General features: G+C 38.6%; 1 protein-coding gene across 4 annotated transcripts in view; it reads right to left on the reverse strand.

The window, feature by feature from the left end:
• The window catches only part of LOC149849247 (uncharacterized), a 170,938-nt gene that overhangs the window by 59,723 nt on the left and 86,682 nt on the right, over nucleotides 1-24,533 (reverse strand). For 3 of the 4 annotated variants that reach the window (XM_089999149.1, XM_089999131.1, XM_089999122.1), the window contains 4 exons: nucleotides 20,598-22,486; nucleotides 20,251-20,395; nucleotides 20,026-20,149; nucleotides 19,835-19,918 (listed from right to left, as the gene is read on the reverse strand). In XM_089999149.1, the coding sequence (XP_089855275.1) occupies nucleotides 19,835-19,918; nucleotides 20,026-20,149; nucleotides 20,251-20,395; nucleotides 20,598-22,486 (2,242 nt within the window). The remainder of the gene's footprint in view (nucleotides 1-19,834; nucleotides 19,919-20,025; nucleotides 20,150-20,250; nucleotides 20,396-20,597; nucleotides 22,487-24,533) is intronic. The other variant, XM_089999139.1, reaches the window with a different exon arrangement.

Raw genomic sequence — 24,533 nt, forward strand, 5'->3', positions numbered from 1 at the left:
TCCAAAAATTCTTAGCCTTTTATAATCGGGGGTCATATTGTAAAGCTTTTCAAATGGAGAAAGATTTTTCAAAGAAGACGAAGGGGTTCTATTGATAAGGTATGTTGATGTTAGAACTGCTTCGGCCCAAAAGGATTTTGGAATATTTTTTGAAATTAATAATGTTCTTGTGGTTTCTATTACGTGTCTATGCTTTCTTTCCGCAAGACCATTTTGTTGCGGAGTGTTGGGACAAGAATGTTGATGACAAATTCCATTTTCTTTTAAATAGCTTTGAAATTCATTGGACATGTATTCGCCTCCCGAATCGGACCGAAGAATTGATAGGTTTCCTAAAAATTGATTTTTAACCATCGCATGGAATTCTTTAAAGAACGAGAAAACTAGGGATTTGCGACTTAAGAAGTAAATCCATGTAAATCGAGTGGTCATCAATAAAAACCACATAGTACGAAAAACCTCCTTTGGATAAAATAGGGGAAGGTCCTCATACATCGGAATAAACAAGTTCAAAAGGCCGAGTGGTGAAATAATTTCTTTGAGGAAATGGAGTAGCCTTTGATTTCCCAAAAATGCAATCTTTACAAGTCATGTGATTGTCTTTACAAGTATTGTTCAAAAAAGGAAAAAGAGACATTTTTACAAAATTTGGATGACCAAGTCTCTCATGCCAAATTCCAATACTTTTGTCCTTTACAAGATTGCAAGATGACTTAGATGGAAGATTCAAAAAATCAATAAAATAGAGATCACCCCTTCTATGGCCTTGCCCAATCAGCTTCCCTGACTGGAGATCCTGCACGGTGCAATCCTTAGGTGAGAAAGAGACTTGGTATCCATGATCGGTGATTTGGAAAACGGAAAAAATATTTAGATTAATCTTTGGAACGATTCTTTAGGAACGAAAAAGTTTTGAGAGTTTTTAAAATCAAGTGTTCCAATACTTTCAATTTTCAAAGATGTTCCATCGGTCGTTGAAATATAAGAGGATATAGGTTCAGAAAAAACATTAGAAAGAGAATTTTTATGAGATGTCATATGAAAAGAAGCACCGGAGTCTAGTATCCACATACCTGGAGGTGATGAAGAGTAGGCGATGGCGGCTCCGGATGTAGAAGAAGAAGTCTTGAGAAGATGTTGGAGAACTTCGGAGATATGATTAAGAGTTTCTTTGATATCTCCCTCTTTGGCATTTTCTTCTTCCTTCTTAGGAGAATTTTCTCCAACCGCGGCTACTTTTCCCTTAAGCTTTGGACAAACCGGTCTAATGTGTCCCAGTTCATTACAATAGTGACATATCACTCCCTTTCTAGGCCCATTATTTTTGTTAAAGTGAGGAGGTCTATATGCTTTTATATTTGATCCGGGCCTAGTAACGGTCAAAACTTCATCACTCTTAATGCTTAGGCGAAGTCGAGTTTCTTCTTGGCATATTTCGGCAAGGGCATCTTCAATAGGTAAGGCTTTACTTCTATGGAGAAGGGATGCCCTAACTTGTTCAAATTCCGGTCGAAGACCATGAAGAAATTGGAAAAAGTGCTCTTTTCAATTTGTTCCCTTCTTAACTCAATATCTTCCGGAGCCACCCATTTAGGCTCAAGAAGAACAAGTTTATCCCAAAGAGGGGTTAGAGAGTTAAAGTAGTCCCGGACACTCATATCCATTTGTTTGGTGGAACGGATTTTTTCTTGACAAAAAAATTGACGGGCAAGATCCTTTTGGGTATACATACCCTTAAGGAAAAACCACGCATCATTGGCTCTCCAAAATTTGGCAATATTAGCACAATTTTTTAGGTCTACATTGTTCATAAACCATGCCAAAATTTTGGCATGGTTACTTTCCCAATCCTCAACTTTGGATTGATGGTCATTGATAGCTTTGATGCGTTCATCGCCATCTAAAGCTTCTTCAACCTCATTTTCGATTTTAGTGAGAACAAGAGAAGGTTCGAGAGTAGTTCCCATAACAAAACCTCATAGTTTCTTACCTCTTAGATGATTTTTCATAGCGGAGGCCCACATAAGATAGTAGGACTCATTGAGCTGAAAAGAAAGCTCAACTTTAGAATTGCGTTCCATCGGCACCAAATATTCTTTCTTTCTTCAAAAGCTTGAGAGGCACACGTCCCAAGATAGCAAAGAGAAGCCCAATCACCAACCGAGCTCTGATACCATGTAATGAAGAGAGGCGGAAGCACCAATAGAGCAAAAGCACTCTTTAAGAGTGACCACAAGAGCCAAGAACACAAACACCAAGAGTGTATACACAAAACTCACAAAAGTGGAAAATGACTTAAAGTCCTAAGTTGAATATTATTGAAGAAAGAAAGAGGAGGGTGAAAACCCAATGCTTTTACAAGGAGAGAGCCGCCTCTATTTATAGAGGAGAAGAACTAAAAAGGAGACCATAAAGGGGGCTCCCTTCTAGTCGTTGGGAGCCCCAACGGTCATAAATATTATCGTTGGGGCCCCAACGACTAGATGGGTGGGGCCCCTTATGGTCCTCTAAAGTGAAAAATAAGAAGTAAAAAAGGAAAAAGAAAAAAGGGGAAAAGAAAGAAAAAAGGAAAAATTAGATGGTAATTTACCAAAACACCCCTATCGGCTTTTTGGTTGTACAGAAAAAGAAAATAAATTATGTATATATACATATATGTATATATATACTTATATATATACAAATGTATATATATATAAGTATATGTATATATATATATTAATATATACATAATTTAACAGGTAACACCTTGGTCCACGAGTGGGCTTGACCACAAGGATTGAGCACACCAAAAGATGAGCCAAGAGAGAGATTTGCTAGATGAAAGAGAGGCCTAGGGGCCTAAGGGGTTAAGGTGACGAAGGCCTAGGGGCTCAAAAGAAAGAGAGAGAGAGAGAGAGAGAGAGAGAGAGAGAGAGAGAGAGAGAGACGATTTTCCAAAAGAAAACCTCTTTCCATTCAAAATGCTTAGCTCATTTTCCAGCACAAAGAAGCCTCTATATATAAGCTCAAAGGGGTTCATTAAGTCAACACCCTTAACAAGAATTCATAAAGAAAATTAAATAAAAAATGAGAAATCCAAAGAGCCTTTTCCAAAATCAAGAGACTCTTCCCAAACCCAAGGAAGCCTCTTAAACACAAGATACTCTTTGGAGTCTCCCCACTTACACGCCCTTCTAGGTCTCTCCAACTGGACCCTCCTTGGACTCGAGATCAACTTGGCTGCTCTGCTCTGCTCCGCTTCACTCCCAGCTCCGCGCTCCAGTCTGCCCAATGCTAAATTGGGTCGGATGTTTGTTGCTCGTCGATACGGATTGGATCACCAAGATATCTGTATCATCCCTTTCCCTTTGGAAATTGCCTAGTCCACTAGGCAAAAATTCTGGATGTTGATTTCGAAGAGTGTAGTCGAACTCTCATGTTAGTTTGCATTCATCGCTCCATTCGACTAGGTGTTTCTTAACCCTCTGGTCATTGATCTGCATCTTGAAAATAATTCGAATATTAGATATTTGGAAGTCACCACAGTCACCTTTCGCAGGAAATAAAGAGAAGGAGAAAAAGAGAGGGAGATGCACAGAAAACGGCAGCCACACTGTAATAGGCATGCCCTAATCCTTTTATATATAATTGAATATACATTAGGCATAAGCCTTTAAAATACAAGCAAATTACAAGCATGCCATTACATAATGAAAAAACATAATTACAATATCAGACGCACAGTCCAGTTCCAGTCACGGCTTATCACCCTCCCTCAAGTTGTGCATGGTCTTGTACCAAGGACAACTGGTTCTTTAAAAACCAAAACTGATGCTTTGTTAGGCCTTTAGTGAACAAGTCGACAACTTGACTTTCTGTTAGAATGTGATGAGGCTTAATCTCCTTGTCTTCAACCTTTTGTCTGATGAAGTGTTGATTTATCTCAATATGTTTTGTGTGACCATGATGTATTGGGTTATAAGCAATGTTAATAGCACTCTAATTATCACACAACAAAAGAGATTGAGAAACTCCTTCCCCTAGATCAGCTAGAAGATGTCTGACCCATGTAACCTCAGTTGTCCCAGCTGTATTCAGCTTCAGTACTAGATCTAGCAACAGCTCTTTGTTTTCTGCTACTCCATGACACCAAATTTTTTCCAATGAATATACAATACCCGAAAACAGATCTCCTTTCATCTAGATCCGCTGCCCAATCTGCATTTGTATAAGTGATGATTTCGTGCCCCTTTTTGTCAGACCAATTTCTTTGATAAAGAAGACCATCTTAAATGGTTCCCTTCAAAAATCTTAAAATTCTGTTCACATCATCACCATGACTAGTTCTTGGTTCGTGCATAAATTGGGATACTAGATTAACAGAATAGACAATAGACAATGTCCGGCCTGGTGAAGGTAAGATACTAAAGCATCCCAACAATGATCTGATATCTAGTCGGATCATTATTAAAGTCTCCATCTTTAGAGCTCAGCCTTTGATGCAAAACACTAGGCGTGTTTAGGGATTTACAATCTGCCATTCCTGCCCTGCTCAAAAGATCAAGAGTGTATTAATGTTGTGTAAGAGTTAAAACATCACTTTTTTTGTCCACTTCAACCCCAAGAAAATATCCTAAATCACCAAGATCTTTTATCTAAAAATTTTGCATCAACAATTGCTTTACTATCTGAATTGCCTGTAATAATTATATCATCAACATATATAAGCTATGTCACAGGGACTCGGCAAAACAGATGCCGCACCCGCGTCGACGCGACGCGGGATCGCGTGCGGGTGCGGCACCGGGTGCGGTCAACACGACCCTGGGTGCGGTCAACGCACCCAGGGTCATTTTTGTCCACATTTTTGGGCGAAAAAAAAAATTTTCCCCCCGATGAAAAGGAGGAGGATTAGGGCAAAAAAATTTTTTTGCCCTAATCTCTCCTCTCTCTCCCCCTGAGCTCGAGCTCTCCCATCGCCGCCCCAGCTCCGCTGCCCCCAGCGTCGCCGCCCCCAGCGCCGCCACCCCAGCTCCGCCTCCCAGACTCCTCCTCTCGGCTCCTCCTCTCCTTTCGCAGGTATGTCTCTCACTCTCTTCTTGGGTCGGCTAGGGAGGGGCCGAGCACCCCCCCCCCTTCTCTCGATCTCTTGTTGGTCGACAGGGGAGGGGCTGAGCCTCCCTTGCTCCCTCGTTTTTCGGCACAGGAGGGGCCGAGCCCCTCCCCCATCTACTGTCAGAGGAACACGTTTTTATTTTTTATTGAACTGTACATTATTTTAACTGCAATTGTCACAAGTCAGCCAGCAAGACAGCCTCTTGTCAGAGGAACACATTGAGGGAGCTAAATCTTTTTTACAATGGGATCCGAAAGAAATGGTTGTTTCCTTGGCATAGTAGTTAGACATAGATATGACGAACATGGTCGTTGTATGCAAACCAATTAACTCAGCAGTGTGATCAGTTTATTCTCACGCATTCCGCCCAGTTAATCTAGTTTCTCAGCAAGGGGAGAAGATATGGTGAATGGACTGCTTCACGTCAGTGATGCTAATCTTTTTTCCGCTAGGCCCTTCTTTAACCTGCATCCCCAAATTGAACATGTAAGAAAGTATCTTCATTAGTTCCATGTGTGTGGAGTACGTGAGTTTATGACAATGTTTACTGTTAAATGTTAAACTATTAAAACTTCAAAATTATATATATATATATAATTATTTTTTTTACATTTTTGCCCCTGCCGCACCCGGGTTTTTTGGAAGTGCCGAATCCCCGCACCCGCTCCCGCACCCGCACCCATGTGACATAGTATATAAGTAATAAGGTAATAACATATTTAACATTGAAAATGAAAAGAGAATGATCAAGAGAGCATCTACGAAAACCATAATTTTGAATTTTGAGAGAAAAACTCTCAAACCAAATGTGAGAGGCTTGCTTCAATCCATAAAATGCTCTTTTCAGTTTGCACACATAAGCCTTGGGATCTCCTTCAGCATATCCAATGGGCACTGTGACAAATATCGCGAGATTTATGAAAAACTCGCAATAATATCGCGAGAAATTGCCTGAAAGTTTAAAACTGCAATTTCTCGCGAGATTTATGAAAAAACATAAATACCGTGATTTAAACGTGATATTTATGTTTTAAACAGCTATTTATCACAAAAAAAATCATGTATTTTTATTTTTAAATATTTTTTATTAATATTTTCTTATAAAAAATACTTTTTATATTTTTTAATTAATTTTTTTATTGTCGAGATTTTGCCAAAAAAAAACACTAGATTTTTGGATTTTTTTCAATTTCTCGCGAGTTTTTTAAAAACGAGAAATTGCCGATAAAAACATTTGTCACTACGCCAGGGGGTTGTTCCATGTAAACTTCTTCCTTCGGGTCTCCATGTAAAAATACATTTTTTACATCTAACTGACTCAAATGCTATCCATAATCAACTGCCAAAAATATAACAATCTGAATTGTTCTCATCTTAACCACGGGACTGAAAGTCTCATCATAATCTTGTCAATATTCTTCTGTAAAACCTTGTGCCACAAGTCTTGCCTTATATCTCTCTACATCCATCAGGCTTATATTTAATCTTATAAACCCACTTGCACCACAACGTTTTTCTCCTCGGGTCTAGGATCAATTTCTCTGAGCCTCCATCTCTTCATTCATAGCTTCTATCCATTAATTTAATGGCTTGATAAAAGTTGACAAGTTCATCGTGCTTCTCAACTTGTGACATAAACAACTGAAAATCCATGAAAATTTTATTGTAGTTGACCCACCTTTGAATGGGATGGTGTATCCTTTCTGATCTTCTTAATGGAGGTTGACTCATACTCTGCTCTGCATCATCTGAGATAGGATTTTTTTCCCTTCGAGCATAAACTTGACCAAAGAATCTCTGAATTTCTTCAGGCCTTTGATTTTCTGATATATGTGGAGGTTCGTGAATCTCTCCATTTGCGTTGAATACCTCACAAAATGGCTGACAAGTCCCCCTTTCACTTACAAACAATTCTGCACTCATCCAGGGATCATAAACTTCAACATTTTGATATGAGTTCTTGATAATGCATGAAATGCATATCATATTATCATAAAATCATGCAATTATATGAAATTTTATAGCTTAAACACCTTGTTTATGTTGTTTTAGGTGTGAAGGAGTTACGGTTCGAATTTCATCAGAATCAGAGTTAAACAAGGAAGTTAGAGCATTTTTTTATAAATCAAATCCGTATTGATGTGAACTGGATCCAGATCCGATACAAATCATACCAAATGGATATCAAATCTGGTCCACATGTCCTTCAGATCCAAAGTCCAAGATCCACACGTGAATAATTTTATGAAAACCCTTACTATTTTGTAAATAGCTAAAATAGCGACCTACTTTATAATTTTCATAAAATAGTATTATATAAGGAGGGCGTCCAACCATTGTTCATTGTCTTCCCCTAGGGTTTCATACCACCCTCTCCCTAGATCCTTTTTTTCCTTTTTGTTTTCTAATTTTTTCTTCTTCCCCCTTGTTATTCCTCGCCTGCGATTTCTGATCTTCTTCCCCTCTATTATTTTGCATATTTCTTTTTCTTGCTTGGCTTCGTTTTTGCTGCAGGTACCCACGACTGGAGACTTCCAACCATGGTTGCCAGTTGAGGAAGCGGGAGCGGGAAGCGAGGCACTATCAAAATTTTAGGAAGCGGGGAAGCGTGGGACCACTTAGGACCGATTCGGGAAGTGTCTCGGAAGCGACCTAGGAAGCGTGTCGGAAGCGTCTCGGAAGCAAGGGGGAAGCGAAAAAAATAAAAATAAAAAATAAAAAATACAAAAAAATTGAAAAAAACAGGGGAAGCGAGGGGGAAGCATGGGGGAAGCGTGATGGGAAGCGCGCTTCCCATTAAAGGGAAGCGCGTCCCCCATTAAAGGGAAGCGTGCTTCCCAAAAAAGGGGGACGCTTCCCCCCACACTTCGGAAGCGCGACGTTTCACGCTTCTGAAGCGCGCTTCGGGGAAGCGCGCTTCCCCTTTTAGCTAGGCGCTTCTGGTAACCCTGCTTCCAACTCTGATTTGGTGTAAACCACCATGTACCTTCACGATCGGTCGGCCAAGAACCCTCCCTTTGCAACAGACCGATCTCTTTTCTCCCACCACCAATCTCCCTCTTCATCAACTCGGTCTCCAACATGCTGCAGCCACAAACGGATTCCAGCAACAAAAATTATGTTTGTGCCGTGATATTCAATGTGTAAATCCGCTCCTTTCTACTCCCACATTCGTCGTGTAACGCCCCCAAAATCCCGAACTTGTAACTTTTTAGGAAAATTGTGAAAGCCTTGTAATCGATCATTTATCAGAGTTTCAAATAGTAATTCAGCGAAAAATGGTGTTTTTGAAATAACAAGTCAACGGACCTTAGGCGCATTACTTGCAAAACCTTTTCTTTACACAACGGATTTGAAACTTCGTACATTCAAAACCAAATAGATTAAAACATGAAGTCTTAATAATTTAGACTTTATACAAAAGAGAAATTTTCAAGGAAAACCCTTGTGCAAAATTATAAAAATATCCTCGGGAGCGAAACATTAGAGAAAGAGTCTCATCTTGATACCATCACATCATCGTGCCATCGCTTGTCGTACCAACCTAATCATCACCTATACCCATAAGATGGATCAGTTTCATGAAAAACGGGTAGGTGTACAAGTATAACAATTTAGAATAAAACTAACACATGCTTTATTTCATACATGATACGCAATTTAATATAAACAAAAATAAGTATGTTAATCTTGTTATTGTATCGTTCCAATATTGTCAGATATCTCTGAATAGTGATCAAAATGATCTTGCTAACAAAATTCAGAATCAAACTAACATATACGTTGTTCTGGGAGTTTGTTATGCTATGTATTTTGTATACCTCGAACAACTAGCAGAGTCCGTTCCTAAGGAGACGGCCGATGACCGAGAGAATTTTTCAAAGGCATCATAGCAAATGATGCATCTAACTTCTGCAGAAGTCGATGAGATCTACCACATAAGATGATTTTTTATAATTTTGTCCCCTAACTCCGATGACTAGGGATACCGAGTCATTTGCCCGAGAGGTGGTTGTTAACAATCTGTCCATCGGAGTTTTTGTACCAGCTCATCTCCCTTGACGGAAACAAAGAGGCGAATGGGTATGTTAGGTTCTATTTTAACTGACAACTCATTCTGCATGCTCTGGTCTTTCAAACTAAATCGAGTATCTTACTTGTGAAGGCGATGATCACCATTTATGTGATTTCAATAATGTACATTTTGCACACTTCGAGGCCGCCATAAACCTCTCATCCAATCATTGTAGTACTAACATGCTATGCATGTCTAATAGTACCGCTACGATGAAAAGGGTATAGGTTTCTTAGAAAGAAACCCCAACTCCAATATTTCGTGAAAAAAATGATGTAACTATTTTAGTTTAGTTTGACATGATTTGGTCTTTCCAACTGCTTTTATATCATTGTGCAATTTGCACAATACAAGATCGCCACAAATCTCTCATCCAGTTATCGTAGTATCGACATGTTGTGCATGTCTCGCGATACTGCTTACGATAAAAGGGGTATGGGTTTCTCAGAAAAAAACCCATTCACTCACATTCTCATGCTCCCAACCAAGGATATCTGGGTCATATCGGATATTAAACTGAAGTTTGTAACCACTTCTTCCTATTGTGTCAGTTTGGAAAAAACTTAGTTGCAATTAGGCAACCCTCAAGTGTTCAAATTTGCTTTTCAAAACTACGCATATTTGAATGTTGGATTGACGGAAGAAATTCCTTTTCTTTCAAGTTTTAGCGCACAAACACAAATCTGTGTCTTTTGTAAAAGCGCAAGAATGCTACAAGGTAGGAAAGAGTACACAACTAGATACCTTACGAGGTTGGATATATGTACCAATAATACATATATTACATCATGCAGGCCTGTGCACATTTCAACGTGACGGTAATGTATAAAGCAAGGCTCGATGTGTGAAACTGCATGCATATCGAGCTAAATAAATGCGTAAAAAGTGCATGAGGTACAAAATTGTACCCCGCCTAAATAAATGCATAAGCAGTGCATGAGGTACGAAACTGTACCTCGGCTAAATAAATGTGTAAGTAGTGCACGAGGTACGAAACCATACCTCAACCAAATAAATGTGTAAGCAATACACGAGGTACAAAATCGTACCTCAACCAAATAAATGTGTAAGCAGTAGTTTGTGCACATGATAACGCGGCGGCAAAGTAAATGATATAAAGCAATGCTTGATACGTAAAACCACATATCAAGCTAAATAAATGCGTAAGTAGAAGCCTGTGTACGTAAAAGCACGATGACAAAGTAAATGACATAAAGCAATGCTTGATATGTGCAACCACATATCGAACTAAATAAATGTGTAAGCAGAAGCCTGTACACGTAAAAGCGCGACGACAAAGTAAATGACAAAGGAAAAAAGACAAGGATCGCAAAACTGCGTTCTTGATTTAAAAGCGTACATATATATATACAAGTTTTAGCATTGTCCTTTCTTTGTTCTTCGTGCAAGTTTCCCATGTCTCAGAGATGGTCGAACTTGCGAACAATTCCTAACGTAGGTCTTTAAAGGCTTAAATCTTGGTGTGTGTGCCGCGTTCGTTGCTTCTCATCATTAGTCTTCCCATAGTGTGGGGGCGTGTATGTGCAAACATGATTTTTTGGTCTAGATACGGCTAGAACCGAGTCATCATCACTTTTAGAGATATTCTTCTTGAGCCTATTATCTTCCATGCTCAATTCTTCTATTGCGTCTTCAATGGAAGGCACCTTTTCTCGATGAAGAAAAACGGATTTGGTTTATTCAAATTCCGATATTAACCCACTAATAAAATTAAAGAAGTGCTCCACATTTATTTGATTTTGGCAGAGTTCTATATCTTGTGGGCAATGCCACTTAGGTTCTAGGAGAGTCGATTCTTCCCATAATTCGGACAAACTATTATAGTATTCCCTAATGCTCTTATCCCCTTAACCATATTTCTAACTTTGTCTTGTAAGTTGCACAAATGTGCAATATTTTTAAGAGAATACATTCTCCTAAGATAATCCCAAGCATCGTTAGCATGTTCAAATTTTGCAAGACTTAGAATATTTTTTGATGTCAACACTACTTATGAGCCAAGATATAATCTTGGCATGTCTCATTCTTCATTCTTTCCACTTTTTTTTAAGTGGTAATGGCTTTATTTTTCTCCACCTCCGTGAGAGGTATTTCTTTATCTCCTTCTACCTTTGTAAAGATTAGTTTAGGTTCCAAATCGGTTTCATCAACTAGTCCCCACAACCCTTTTCCCCATATAAGATGCTTCATAATTGAAGCCCATGTAACATAGTTTGAATTGTTGAATTTAATGGGTTTAATGGTGACATTATCATTGTCATCATTTTACAATTTTCGGATAAAAGAATAAGGAAAGAAAGAATAGAGAAGAGAGAATATGTACTCCACCATGGATAGCGAGTACGAGTGCTCCACCAAGCTTTCATGCTTTTGCACGATCACAATTTCACATACACTTGAAAAAAAATAGTGTCTCTTCCAAACCTTGGATAGCATGTTTCCCGATGCACCAAAAAGAATAGCTTGATCACTACCAAGCTCTCATACCATGTAAGAAGATGAGTTCTTGGATTATCACCAAGCGAATCTTCAAATGGAACCACCAAAAGGATCATTCACATGAACCACAAGGATTCATACACTACCCAAGAAAGGGTATACCTCAACAAGATGAAAAAATATAATTTTATTGATTGGGAAAACACCCACTGAAAAACATAAATAACAAGGGGGCAAAACCCCATATTTATAATACAAGAAGAGGGAAAGAGGGAGTCGTTGGGAGTCCAACGACTCTCTCACTTTATGCCTTTTGACTTTGGTCAAAAAAGCATAAAGTCCAAAAAGTGTCCAAAAAATAGGAACTAAAAATTAAAGAAACTATCCTAATCCTAACTAAACTATATAACTAAACTAAAAGAAAAAGAATACATATGATGTAACATTACATATGAGATTACATGTGATGTTACATTATTTAACAGTCAAATCATTAAAGTTGCCCCTTTTCTTGAATTTTTGAGGTTCTTCACTTACGGCGGCCACTTTTTTAAATTTGGGACAATCAAGTCTTATATGCCCCGGTTCCTTACAATGATGACAAATGATTTTGCCTTTGTATCCTCCTCCATTATGTCCTTTCCCATTGAATTTCCTCTCAAAGTGAGGTGGTTTACATGTTTTTACAAAATTTTCGGGTCTTGCCATGGCAAGGACTTCATTATTAGACTTGTGCATTTCAAGTCTTGTTTCCTCTTGGCAAATTTGAACAAGAGACTCACTTATAGAAGGAGTTGAGGTCCTATAAAGCACAGAGGACCTAACTTGCTCAAATTTAATCTGGAAGTCATAAAGGAACGAAAAAAGATTTTTTCTTTATATTAGAGATCTTCTCATTTCAATAGCCAAACCTTCCCATTTTGGTTCTAACATGACTAGTTTATCCCAAATAGGAGATAAAATACTGTAAAAATCTCTTACACTTTTATCTCTATTTTTTGCATTACGTAAATTATCTTAAAGATAATATAACCTAGCCATATCTTTTTGGATGAAGGTACTCTTTAAAAAGGTCCATGCATCACATGCCTTCTGAAACTTGATGATGTTGATGACAATTTTGAACTTCATGGTATTCATAAACCATGAGAGAATTTGAGCATTGCTCGCTTCCCAATCCTCCAATTTGTTTTGGTATTCTTGTAAAGTTTTTTTCTTTTCTTCTTCGGACAAAACTTTGACTTGATCTCCTTCTTTTCTAGTCAATTTGAGTTGTAGTTCATTAGTGGTACCACTAACAAAGCCCTATAGTTTTTTTCCTTTGATGTGATTCTCCATTGTCGTTGCCCACATCAAATAATTGTTTTCATTGAGCTTGTAGGAGATGACGGAGGCAAAATCTCTTTCTCTCACAATGGTTGCAAGAGTGTTTGAGTAGAAGAGTTGGAAGATGACCACGAGTTGAAGCGCACTACCACAAGTAGAATAATCCCAAGATAGCTTTTACTTCTTCAAGATCCAAGCTTTGATATCATGTAATCAAATGAAAGTGCACAATTACAAAGCCAATGAGAGGCTACACAAATGCACAAAAATGGTCTCTAAAGGACCAACAACAATCTCACAAAAGAGACAACAAAATATGAATTCGCAATAGAGTAAAAAACACACAGCCCACAAGAACAAAAGGGATGGTATTCACTTCACAATATGCTTCAGAAAAAGCATGTTTTTACATATGGAGTGAGGCTCTATTTATAGAGCCTCACCAAGCATTAAGGGAGGCAGTCCAACAGTCGTTGGACTGACACTCCAACAGTCAAAAAGACTCACTTACAAATAAATAAACAAAAAAAGGTATTTCAGTCCCTAATGGACTGTACTAAAAATACATATAAAGAAATGTCTAAAATACCCCTGATCTATACACAGTATTTTAACAGCCGGCAGACCCCTAAAAAGACTAGGCGGGACTAGTCGGTACCCCAATTAAAATATAAAAAAATATACAAATATACATAAAAATATGTTTAATTCTTTTACTAATAAGATGTTTTCATTACATAAGTACAAAATTACACAAAATATATTAATATACATAACCAGAATATACATATATATAATTTCAATTATTCATAACATATTCAGTATAATCAATAAAATATGCTTTCAACCGTTCACAGAAGCACAATAACATATACATATATAAATAACATATTACATAATTCATAATATTAAATATAATAACTAAGCATGTTTTCAGGATTTCACAGAACAAATCACACAAACACATGCATGTATATATAATTATATATAGACAAAAATAACAATATATATAAGAATAATAAATGGCTAAACTGCCTTCGTGCCTAGGCTGAGGCAGCTTAGTCGCTGACTAGGCACCTTAGTCACTGACTAGTCAGCAAAATTGGTACCTTTTAAGGTACCCACCTAGGAATTGCAAAGCCTATGTGTTTTACTTATGCCTAGACCGACTAGGCGAACTAGCTGGTGCCTAGTCGAGGCTTTTGACTATATATAGCATACACACAAAGGTAGGCAGGCAGGCAGGCACGCTAATACAGGCCAAAATTTTGTATGTATCGATTGGGTCAATTGTATAGAGTTAGGTTGAGTGGCAACCAGGTTGGACGGCATGTTAGTAGGTCTTGGGTCCATATTAAGTTGTGCATTGGGTTGACATCAGTGTTATGAGTATCATATTGTATCATGCGTTATGATAGGGTGTATAGTAATATCGCTAGCCCATGTGAGATATACCCTCTTGAATTGGAAAGTGCAGTTTATTAGAATGTATCATACTATTGTATGACTCTTCATATCGTAAGATCAGCTATTTTTTGACATTTTTTTGGTAAAAATTTTCAGGCAATTTATATCAAATCCTTTTCACCTTTGGTGACAACCTTTTACATAAATAAGGCTTTAGTAGAGTCCTATTCATTCATTTCATAAGCTATGGAAACAAAAAAGTAGAAATTTCTTCTTAATTTATCGTAATTAGTGAAGACAAGAAGTCGGTCTGCACTTCAAATGGTTGGCGTTATTCAACTTGTGGCTCTCAAATGCAATAGGATATCCTTTCTTGAGCAACACTCCTCCAATTGCAAAGTTAGAAGTCGGTCTGCACTTCAAATGGTTTCTATCAATCTGGCAACCTTAACACATGTTCTTCTGTCAGGGCATGCTTTAACTTCTCAACAGCTTCCTAACACGCATCAAACCATAGCCATGACATGTCTTTCTTTAGCAGATTAGTGAGCGGGGTGACGATCTGAGAATACCCTTTGATAATCGTCGATAGTAATTAGCAAGTCCCAAGAAAGAACGCAATTCAAGAACCTTAGTAGGTGACTCTCATGCTTAAATAGCTTCAACATTCTTGTGGTTCATTTTCAACCTGCTTCTCCCACACTTTTCCCGCTTAACATACACTTTGTGATCCTTTAGAGTCTAAAACACAATATGAAAGTATTGAATATGCTCCTTTGTAGAGTCGTTGTACACCACTATGTCGTCCAACTAAACGACGACAAACTTATCAAGGTGTCAGTAGAAAATCTTATTCATCAAGGTTGAAAAGGTTGTGGGCGCATTCTTCAGGTCGAATGGCATAACAAGAAATTCAAATGCCTCATTTTTCGTTACATAAGTGGTTTTCGCTTCGTCCCCATCAAGAGCCCTTGCCAATAACCTGATCTAAGGTCCAACTTAGAGCATACCTTAGCCTTTCTGAGTTGATCAAATAAGTCTACGATCAAAGGAATCGGATACTTGTTCTTCACTGTCAATTTATTCAATGCCTATAGTCGATGCACATATGCTTCGACTCATCATGCTTCGCTTGAAATAGCACGGGCGCTCCAAAGAGAGCTTTGAACGGTTGGATGATCCCTACTTCGAACATGTCATCCAATTGCTTGCGTAGTTCCTACAGCTCAGAAATTGCCATATGATATGGAGTCATGGCAGGTGGTCGTACAACCGACACTAACTCAATCTAATGGTCTACCTCGCCTTGGAGGTTACTTCTTTGGCAGTTCGATGAGCATAACATTGTCGAACTCTTTCAATACGGGCACTAGGGTCCCTAGGACATTAGCGGCTTCTCCTGTTTCCTCTGTTGCTCAGATCGTGACGAGAAAAGACGCAGCACAACTTTTCATGCCTCTCTTCAGTTGGAGCACGGACACCAAGTGCAAGGGAGGTTTCTCTACAGGTAGAGTGGTAACCATGAAGGGTTGATTCTTATCCTCAAAGCTGACAGTGTTAAGGTGAGGCATTGGCACGACCTCGTTACTTCTAAAAATTTTCATCCCAAGAATGACTTTGAAATCATCCATTGGTGCGACTGAAAATGTGGTCCTTCCTGACCAGTTATGGATTCGCACTGATGCGTTATAGACAAGATCGTAGATTGCCCTTGCTTCGAAGTTAACTGCTTTCATGTGGCTCTTCTTTTTTCAGTATAATCCCAAACGTTTTGCTTCTTCACGAAAGATGAAGTTATGGGTAAGACCTGTTTCTACCAACGCCTTGGTGAATCTTCCATTTAGCAAAAGTTCCAAGTACATCAGTTCTTTGCATATAGGTGGTTCAGGTAGTTCTGTGGTAGTTGTCACCTTCACTGCATTCATCATCAGCATTGCCCCAAGAATTGGCGCCTCTACAAGTTGATCAACTTTCTCACCCTGAACCGCATTCGCAACTCAAGGCATGCGATTATCTCTATTCCCTTGACTGTGATTCCTATTGAGACACATATTGGCCCAGTGATTGCCATGGCAGATACAAAAATCACGATGACGATAGTTGACCCTGTAATGACCCCAACTGACCCTTGTAAAAATAGTGAAAAAAAATTTAAACAATTGCAAAAACTTGTCACAAGGACTCTTCAACTAGGTGCCACACCCGCGTCGCACCCGGACCCGATGCGATTATCTCTATTCTCTTGACTGTGATTCCTATTGAGACATGTATTGGCCAAGTGATCACCATGGCAGATACAAAAATCACGACGACAATAGTTGACCCTATAATGACCCCAACTGACCCTTGTAAAATAGTGAAAAAAAATTTAAACAATTGCAAAAACCTATGTCACAAGGACTCTTCAACTAGGTGTCACACCCGCGTCGCACCTGCACCCACACCCGCACCCGATGCGGTCAACCTGACCCTGGGTGCAGTCAATGCACCCAGGGTCATTTATGTCCAACTTTTGAACTTTATATATATATATATATATATTTTATATATTTTTGCCGCACCCCTGCACCCAAGTTTTTTGAAAGTGCCGCACCCGCACCCATGTGACATAGGCAAAAACTAATCCAAACAAGTCACACAGCTCGTAGTCTCGAGCCAGCTAGTCAGGACATCACTCAGCCTCCGAGCTTGTAAAATAGTTTTAAGAAAATGGGTAATAACCAAAGTTATTTATACGAATTCCTCTAAAAATCCAAACAGTAAAGGAAATAGCATAAACCAAATCCATGCATAAATTTCAAAAGAATATCACAAACAATTAACTTACCATAATCAACTTACCATTCAAGCATTTAACCAAATATCATGCAGTAATAAATATTATACAAAAACAAATGTGCAAAATGCATGAGCTAATGTTGAACAATAAAGATGCATGATTCAATGCGCATGCATGAATAACTTATTTATTAAAGTTGTTTTTGCATGCATGTCTGTTAATTGCAAACAAATTTAATTTTTACTTTTTCTTAAAACCTGCAAATACTCAAAACGGACACAAATTTCTGAAGTCCAAGTTAGGTTATCAGTTGTAGCTTAAAACACAATTCGCATTTTATTATTGGGTTTCACATTTGTTCTTCGACCGATATCAGGAATCTTCACATACTATCGAAACATTAAGAATCCTCAACTAATGTCTGGACATTAATGAAAATCCTCAACCATGGACGCCACTTTCTTGGTACACCAAAATTACAGCTAAGTCAACAACACCACTCCCAAGACAAAGTGGTTGAAATATCCCTGAGACCATGGCCGAAAGGTGAAACACGGTCCCTCAAGACCGCCATCCAAGATTCTCACACAGTGAAAGGGACATCGAGGAAGAGATTAATTACATTTTTTTGTATCTTTTACCTTTCCAAATAATTTTAAGTTCTTTACATAAGAACCGTTTTGCCAATCTACATTCAAAACCAACTTTGAGCTCTAGCCCGCTCAATTTAACAATGCAATTAATTTTAGAAAATAATTAAATATAAAGAAATAATTTTTGCAATGCATAAATAAAATCAATAATAAGTAGAGCAACACATGCTCCTGGCCTACATGACCCATAGTGGTTCACATCTGACCACCAACACATCTCAAAAGTAATTTATGCATTTTTTGCAAAATTTCAATGAACATGCAACACACAACTTGTTTAAAAACATGTCCACAATGTACATTCAAACCGACAAATGAATGCACATGAAACCAAATGCATACGCATGTCAATCGATGCTTGCAGAACACATTATCATAATCAATTTCATATGATCATATTAATGTAAACATCAAATAAATTTTGGATTCATGTGTATGATATGCACAACCGCAAACATAATCAAATCAAAATCATGTTCATGTATCATTTCAGAAAGAATGCATACAACAGTCTTTGCATGACCCATTTTATGTATTAAATCAATTATGCAGAATTTTTTATAAATCCAACTAATGGGGTTAATCCATGTACATGATCAAATTCATGTGCATGGGTCTACCATGCTGAAAAACAAGCATTTCCAGCATACTGACTGATCCATGTACATGATCATAGTCATGTACATGGGTCTCCCAGACCATAAGGAACCATGTGTAGAGCATGTACAACATGTTGGCTGTGTGGACTAATCCATGTACATGATCATAGTCAATGTGGGCAAGCTATTGTGGACTAATCTTTCTTCATTTTTTAGCAAAAAAAAGTCGTGTAGCTCTTTCTTAAGGTCGTCCCATGAGTCTACAGTGACAAGCTCATGTCAAACATCGCTTAAACGGCGTCTCCACCAAAGAGTCGTTTCATCCGCAAAGTATAACGTTGCGGTGTGCAGCCTATCAGCGTCTTCCTCCATCCTAGTAGCATCAAGATACTGCTCCATCTGGTAAATAAAGTTCTAGAGGTTTCTCGAGTTCTGAGCGCCCCTACACTTTAAGGGCTTAAGTATCTTGATGCGCGGTCTATCCACATGCGTCGCAGCTCCACCAGCTGGGATAGTCCTCAATTGTAGCTCGAAATGATCATTCTTTGGACAACATCCGTTTCTGCAGCCATGAAGTTGAATCGTCGTAGCAGATCATTAAACTTGGTGGCAAGGTCATCCACCGAATCCTCAAATCTAGTGGCAAGACATTTTACAGAGTCCTCCACCCCTCTGTTGCAGTCTTGATCTCTAGGTTGAGATCTGTAAAAGTAGCACAAGTCTCATTAACCAACTTCTCAACGTTGGTCACTATCCCTGTTAGCTCAACGACATCACGCACAATAGCTGACACAATCATCGGCCATGAACTCTTCTTCAGGACGAACCATACTACTTGAAGGAGTCATGATATATTTTTTCACCGCCATTGTCAATTCCAACGTTGACAAGGCTCTAATACCAACTTGTCATGGGCTTAGAAGCGAAGGCCCGCGTGACGTAGCTTTAAGTAGTCACAAACACCGAAAGCAGACCCTTTAAGCGCAGAAGCAAACTCGCAACACATGCGCAGGAGCGAAAGCAAGAGTACGTGCATGCACAAGCACAAAGAGAGCAAGGAGGCAAGGATGCATAAAACTTCTTTATAGCAACTTATAAGTAAAGTACATAGAGAGAAAGACAAAGGGGGCCGATACATGGGGTTCTTAAGCCAAAAGGCCATATACAAGCACTGGAGAGTGCCAAAGAGATATATACATCGAGAACAAAAAGGTGAAAACATGGCGATCCGGAACACTTACAATGAAACTAGTTATTGTTGAGCAAGCTTCAACTAAATTAACTTGTAGACCATCATCGCAATAAAGGAAGTTTAATATGTATAGTCTTCATGAATCATTATAGCAATTAAACTCAAAAAGAACATTTAAACTCCCATACCATGAGAATGATAGCCAAAATTAAGTGGGTATTTCATCAAATAAATCATTCACTTACGATATGTTTTAAATCTGTCCTACATGGTCTACAGCGCCAGCAATCTTTAGGTAGCTTCAGCACCCCATAGCAAGCTTGGTGTACCTGCAATGGAACATCCAGAAGAATTGCTTTACAGGGAAGAAAAAAAGAAAGAAATGCTGGTATTCATCTAAAATTGGGACAAAAAATAATGTGGGTGCAGAACAAACTTTGATCAGGCAATGTTCACATTCCAACAATCTATTGCAAGCATCTTTATCTTCGTTGTGACAGACAGAGCAAAGGGAATCTGGATCCAAGACTGACTTTGTATGCTTAAGCCGCTTGAAAGATCTGTCCATACATACAAGTTGTACAAGAGAATCAGTAGCACCCCATGATAAAAGGCATACCAATCCTACATATGTACCTTGATATTTCATTGGGTTTCTCACCTCGTGCTGTTTTGTTGAATATGGTCATCCATATGATTATGAATTTCCCCTTCATTATTCATAGGCAACTTAAACCTCAAGGTAGATTGGTATACCCACTTGGTATTTTTCTTATGACAAATGTTTTCAGATCTAGCATTTTCCCCTGCATCAATTACAAAATTTGGCACACACTGCATAAGAAAATCACAGACTCAAGTCCAATTCACACAATAGAACTTTGAATTTGGCATCCATCAAATAAGTAATTAACCTCCATGCCAGCGTTTAAAAAAAAAAGCATTGTAACTAGCTTTTAGATGTGCCTATATTCTCATCTAGCAAGAAATAACGAGCATGGAACTAACCACCTGTGCGATGGATGTTAGATTTGTAAGGAGAAATCCCCATCCTACAAGTTGCTTTAGCTGTACCTGAATTTTCATCACCATTGAGATGAGAAAGAAAAACCTTTTTGTTTGATCCATTTCTCTCTTTTCCCTTTACGCTTAGCTCACACAGACTTCGCTTGCATACCATGGATGCATCCAATTCGGCCTTTGCCTGATCAACAGAATTAGATTGATGATCATCAATACCAAATGATTGTGAGGAGCCTTCATTCCCTTCATTCTTCCAAATAGGCACTTTTTTAAAGCACCCCATGCTCTTGTCATTGCATGACATCCTTGTCTTTGACATTATAGAAAACTTTGTTGGCTCATCTTCTGCAATGCTGCATCGGTCTTCTGCAAAGCTGCATCTTTTTGCAGTCTTCAAAATCAAGCTTAGAGAGCCAAATTTTAAAGGCTTTGGGAAACCTTCAGAGAGTTTTCCATTGGTAATGATCCCAGAATTCCCACTAACTGTAGGCCTTGATTTATGATGGTTTGGATTTGTTTCTTGACTAATGCTTAAATGTCTATCTGAACCCATGTTGCTCCTTCTGCTGACCTTCTCATTATGCGCATCACTTATTGGACCTTTCAGAACTAAACTCTGGCCTTGCACATCTTTCTTGAGATTACGTCTTTTTTTCCTTCCAGATAGGATTTTAGATATTCCATGTTTAAGTGTGGTAATATTTCCCTTCTCCCTTTGTTGTGAATCAAACAGGTCTGTAACTTGATGCACAAACCTCTTCTCATTAGTGCTAGAAGATGATAAGATAGAACGTTTTCTTTTGTGGTTTGACTGTCCAGAAGTGAAAAAACACCTCGGAGTTAATTCTTGTTCATCAAGTGGAAGGGAATCATCAATATGGTGAAATGAACTGTTGCACTTAGGAGAATTACAGTTACATGCAATAGGTTCTGAAGTATGTAATGATGAATCAAGTTGCTTCCACTTATATGCCCTTCCTTTCTTTTCCATTTTAAAATCATTATTAATTGATTTGAAATACTTGTCACTTTCCTGTACTATGGAGCCACAAGAAACTTTTTCCTTTAAATTCTTTAATCTAATGGAACTCCTCAACTTAGCTTCATCAGAGAAATTGTATGATGACCTACCAGAAAAAGTAGAGGAAACTGGGAATGCTAAGTCGACCTTTCTAACCAATGAGGTAGTTTCAATTAATTTCTCTGTATCAGTTGCATCACTTGATGAGATACTTTTCTTGATCCCTGACTCTTCGTCAACAATGGAATTAAATCTGACTCTAGTATTCTCCGCATCAACAGTACAAATATCACCACTGGAAACAGAAAACTCAGTGACGGCAGGAGGAGACCCTTCTGAGTAAACATTAGACATCTGTTGCTCCTTCAACAACATGGATTCTAAAGGAGCTCGGTCAGAACCTTTTATAGAAGTATTTTGAAGCACATACTCAACCGCTCTCTCAGCATTTACCAACTCTGCTGGCATTTCAATATAGGTAGTGCCAGAATCAACCTTTGATTTACCTGGCACTTCTCGCCAATGAAGAGATTGACATTCAAAATTTAGTGGATCACATCCAACCAAGCTCTCATGATGGATACTTTGATTCATCACTCTGTTCGGGGTATAAGATCTTCTGTCAACCACACGACCATGTAAGCAAGAGCTTATACTTGCAACATGGTCATGATCATTGTGTTTATGGAGGCCACCAGATGTTATCTCTAATCTTGAACAACAGTTTCCTGCTAAGCACCTCAACCGTCCAAAACAGCTGAACTTACCAGCCAAACAAGTGATTGATTCATTTTGATGACAATGGAGATGCTCATCAGAATTACTTGTACAGTCATGTGTGGTTCTCCCGAGTCTAAAAAAATAAATTGATTATAATCAAAACACCATGTTGAAATCAAAGTGATCAGATTAAACCAGGAATATAAAATAAAAGAATAAAGTGGCTGGAGATTGAAATCAATTCATATAAATGTCTCCAAACTAAAAGACATGGTGTGTGTCTATATATATATATATATATATATATATATATATATATATATATATATAGAGAGAGAGAGAGAGAGAGAGAGCATATGAACGCAATTGTTAAAAAAAAAATCCTTTGTGCAATAAGATTCCAAGGAAAAACCTCAATAAAAAAATGTGCTGTTTCTAGCAAAAATAAAGAAATAAAGCATGTCTTGAGTACTTTAATAAATCTACAGCCACCATCAGGCATAGATATATGTTTCCCTAAGATACAATGTGCTAACAGATCTATGAAAAAAATAAAAAATTATGGGCACTCGAAGTACAAGACTGAAGAAAGAGAACTTAGACATCTATGTAGTCAAAAGCATGGGGGCACCTAGGTGCTAGACCCCTAAAAGGACTAGTCGTCCGGACCAAAAATATTCATATAAATATATCTGTAACAACACACACACGCACATACATATCTGCAAAAAAAAATTTATATATCTATATATGAAAAACATCTGATATATATGGGTCTGTGTGTGTAAAGAAAAAGAAACAAAGGAAAAAAAAGTTGAAGGAATAAAAAGAAACGGAAGAAGAAGAAAAAGAAGAAGAAGAAGAAGGGGGAGGAGCAGAGAGGAGGAAGAAGGGAAAAAAAAAGAAGAGGAAAGGGTGGGGAGAGGAAGAAGATTGAAAAAAAGAAAAACAAGAGGAAGGGGGATAGGGTCGAAGGAGAAGTAAAAAAAAATAAATTTGGGGAAAGGAAGAAGAAAAGAAGATGAATGGGAGCCGAGAGGAAGAAGAAGAAAGCAAGAAGGAGAAGAAAGCAAAAAGAAGAAGACGAAGGGGGGATAGGGTGGAAGGAGAAGGAAAAACAATGGGTGGACTTTTGTATATGCCCCTTCTTTTTGTTCTTCTCCCTCTTCTTCACCTTCTCCTATGCCCTTACCGTTTTTGCCCTTTTCTTTACAGTGACCAAAAAAAATAACTAATCTGTCCCTACACAACGGCAATTTATTCGGTGTCTCCATCCAATTCGTTGAGGGCTCATCATGATCTTTGAGAAGATCACAAGGTGCTGAAGTGGCAGGATAGGTGGGGGATCCTTAGGTTTTTTGAAAGGGATGCTCTTCTCATGTTATTGCTGAAAAAGTGAACTCCTTTATAGTCGATTCATCCACACTTCCATTCCTTGTAGAGGAAGGCTAACAGCTTGCTGGCTTGTGCCTAGGATGAGTAAGCCTAGGCAGTAGGGCTGCACCCAGGACTAGGGGTGCACCCAGGACTAGGGGTGGGCAATGGATCAAGCTGACCCCGCCCACATGGGCTGGGTTGGATCGGACTTTTAGGCCCTGGCCCATTAGTCACCAGGACGAAACTCAGCCTCTTATATAAATGGGCCGGGCTCGGGTAGGCTCACGGGCTATCTGGCCGACCTAATGGGCCTGATCTACCTAATTAATTACCTTAGTAATATGGAAACTAAAGATCATTAGGTGGCGACATGGTTACTTGGTAACTCTTGAGTTACAATTTACCTAATCAGTTGCATTAATTGTATAGAAACTAGAAACATAATTAGTTGGTGTTATGAACTTTTGATTCAGAATTTATAATTTTTCATTTAATTCATTGTGTTTTTATCTTATAAGAATAAATTTAATTTATTAAGTATAAAATAACTTGCAAATGGATTTGGGTGGAGCTGAACCAACCCGCTTGACATGGGCCCATTGGGCCAATGGGCCAACCTATGGGTTTTGTTCGAGCCCGTTAAAAACTGGGCCTAAACCCGCCCATTACTAGATGGGTCGGGTCATTTCCAAGTCAGGTTCTGCTCAAAGCCCAATGAGCCGAGCTCCAAATGGGCATGGGCCAAGCCAGGCCAGCCTGATGCCCACACCTACCTAGGATGATTAGACACCCAGTTGCATGTC

Source organism: Nuphar pumila, chromosome 1 (genome assembly GCF_984573655.1).
Source record: "Nuphar pumila chromosome 1, dmNupPumi1.hap1.1, whole genome shotgun sequence".
Taxonomy (NCBI): Eukaryota; Viridiplantae; Streptophyta; class Magnoliopsida; order Nymphaeales; family Nymphaeaceae; genus Nuphar; species Nuphar pumila.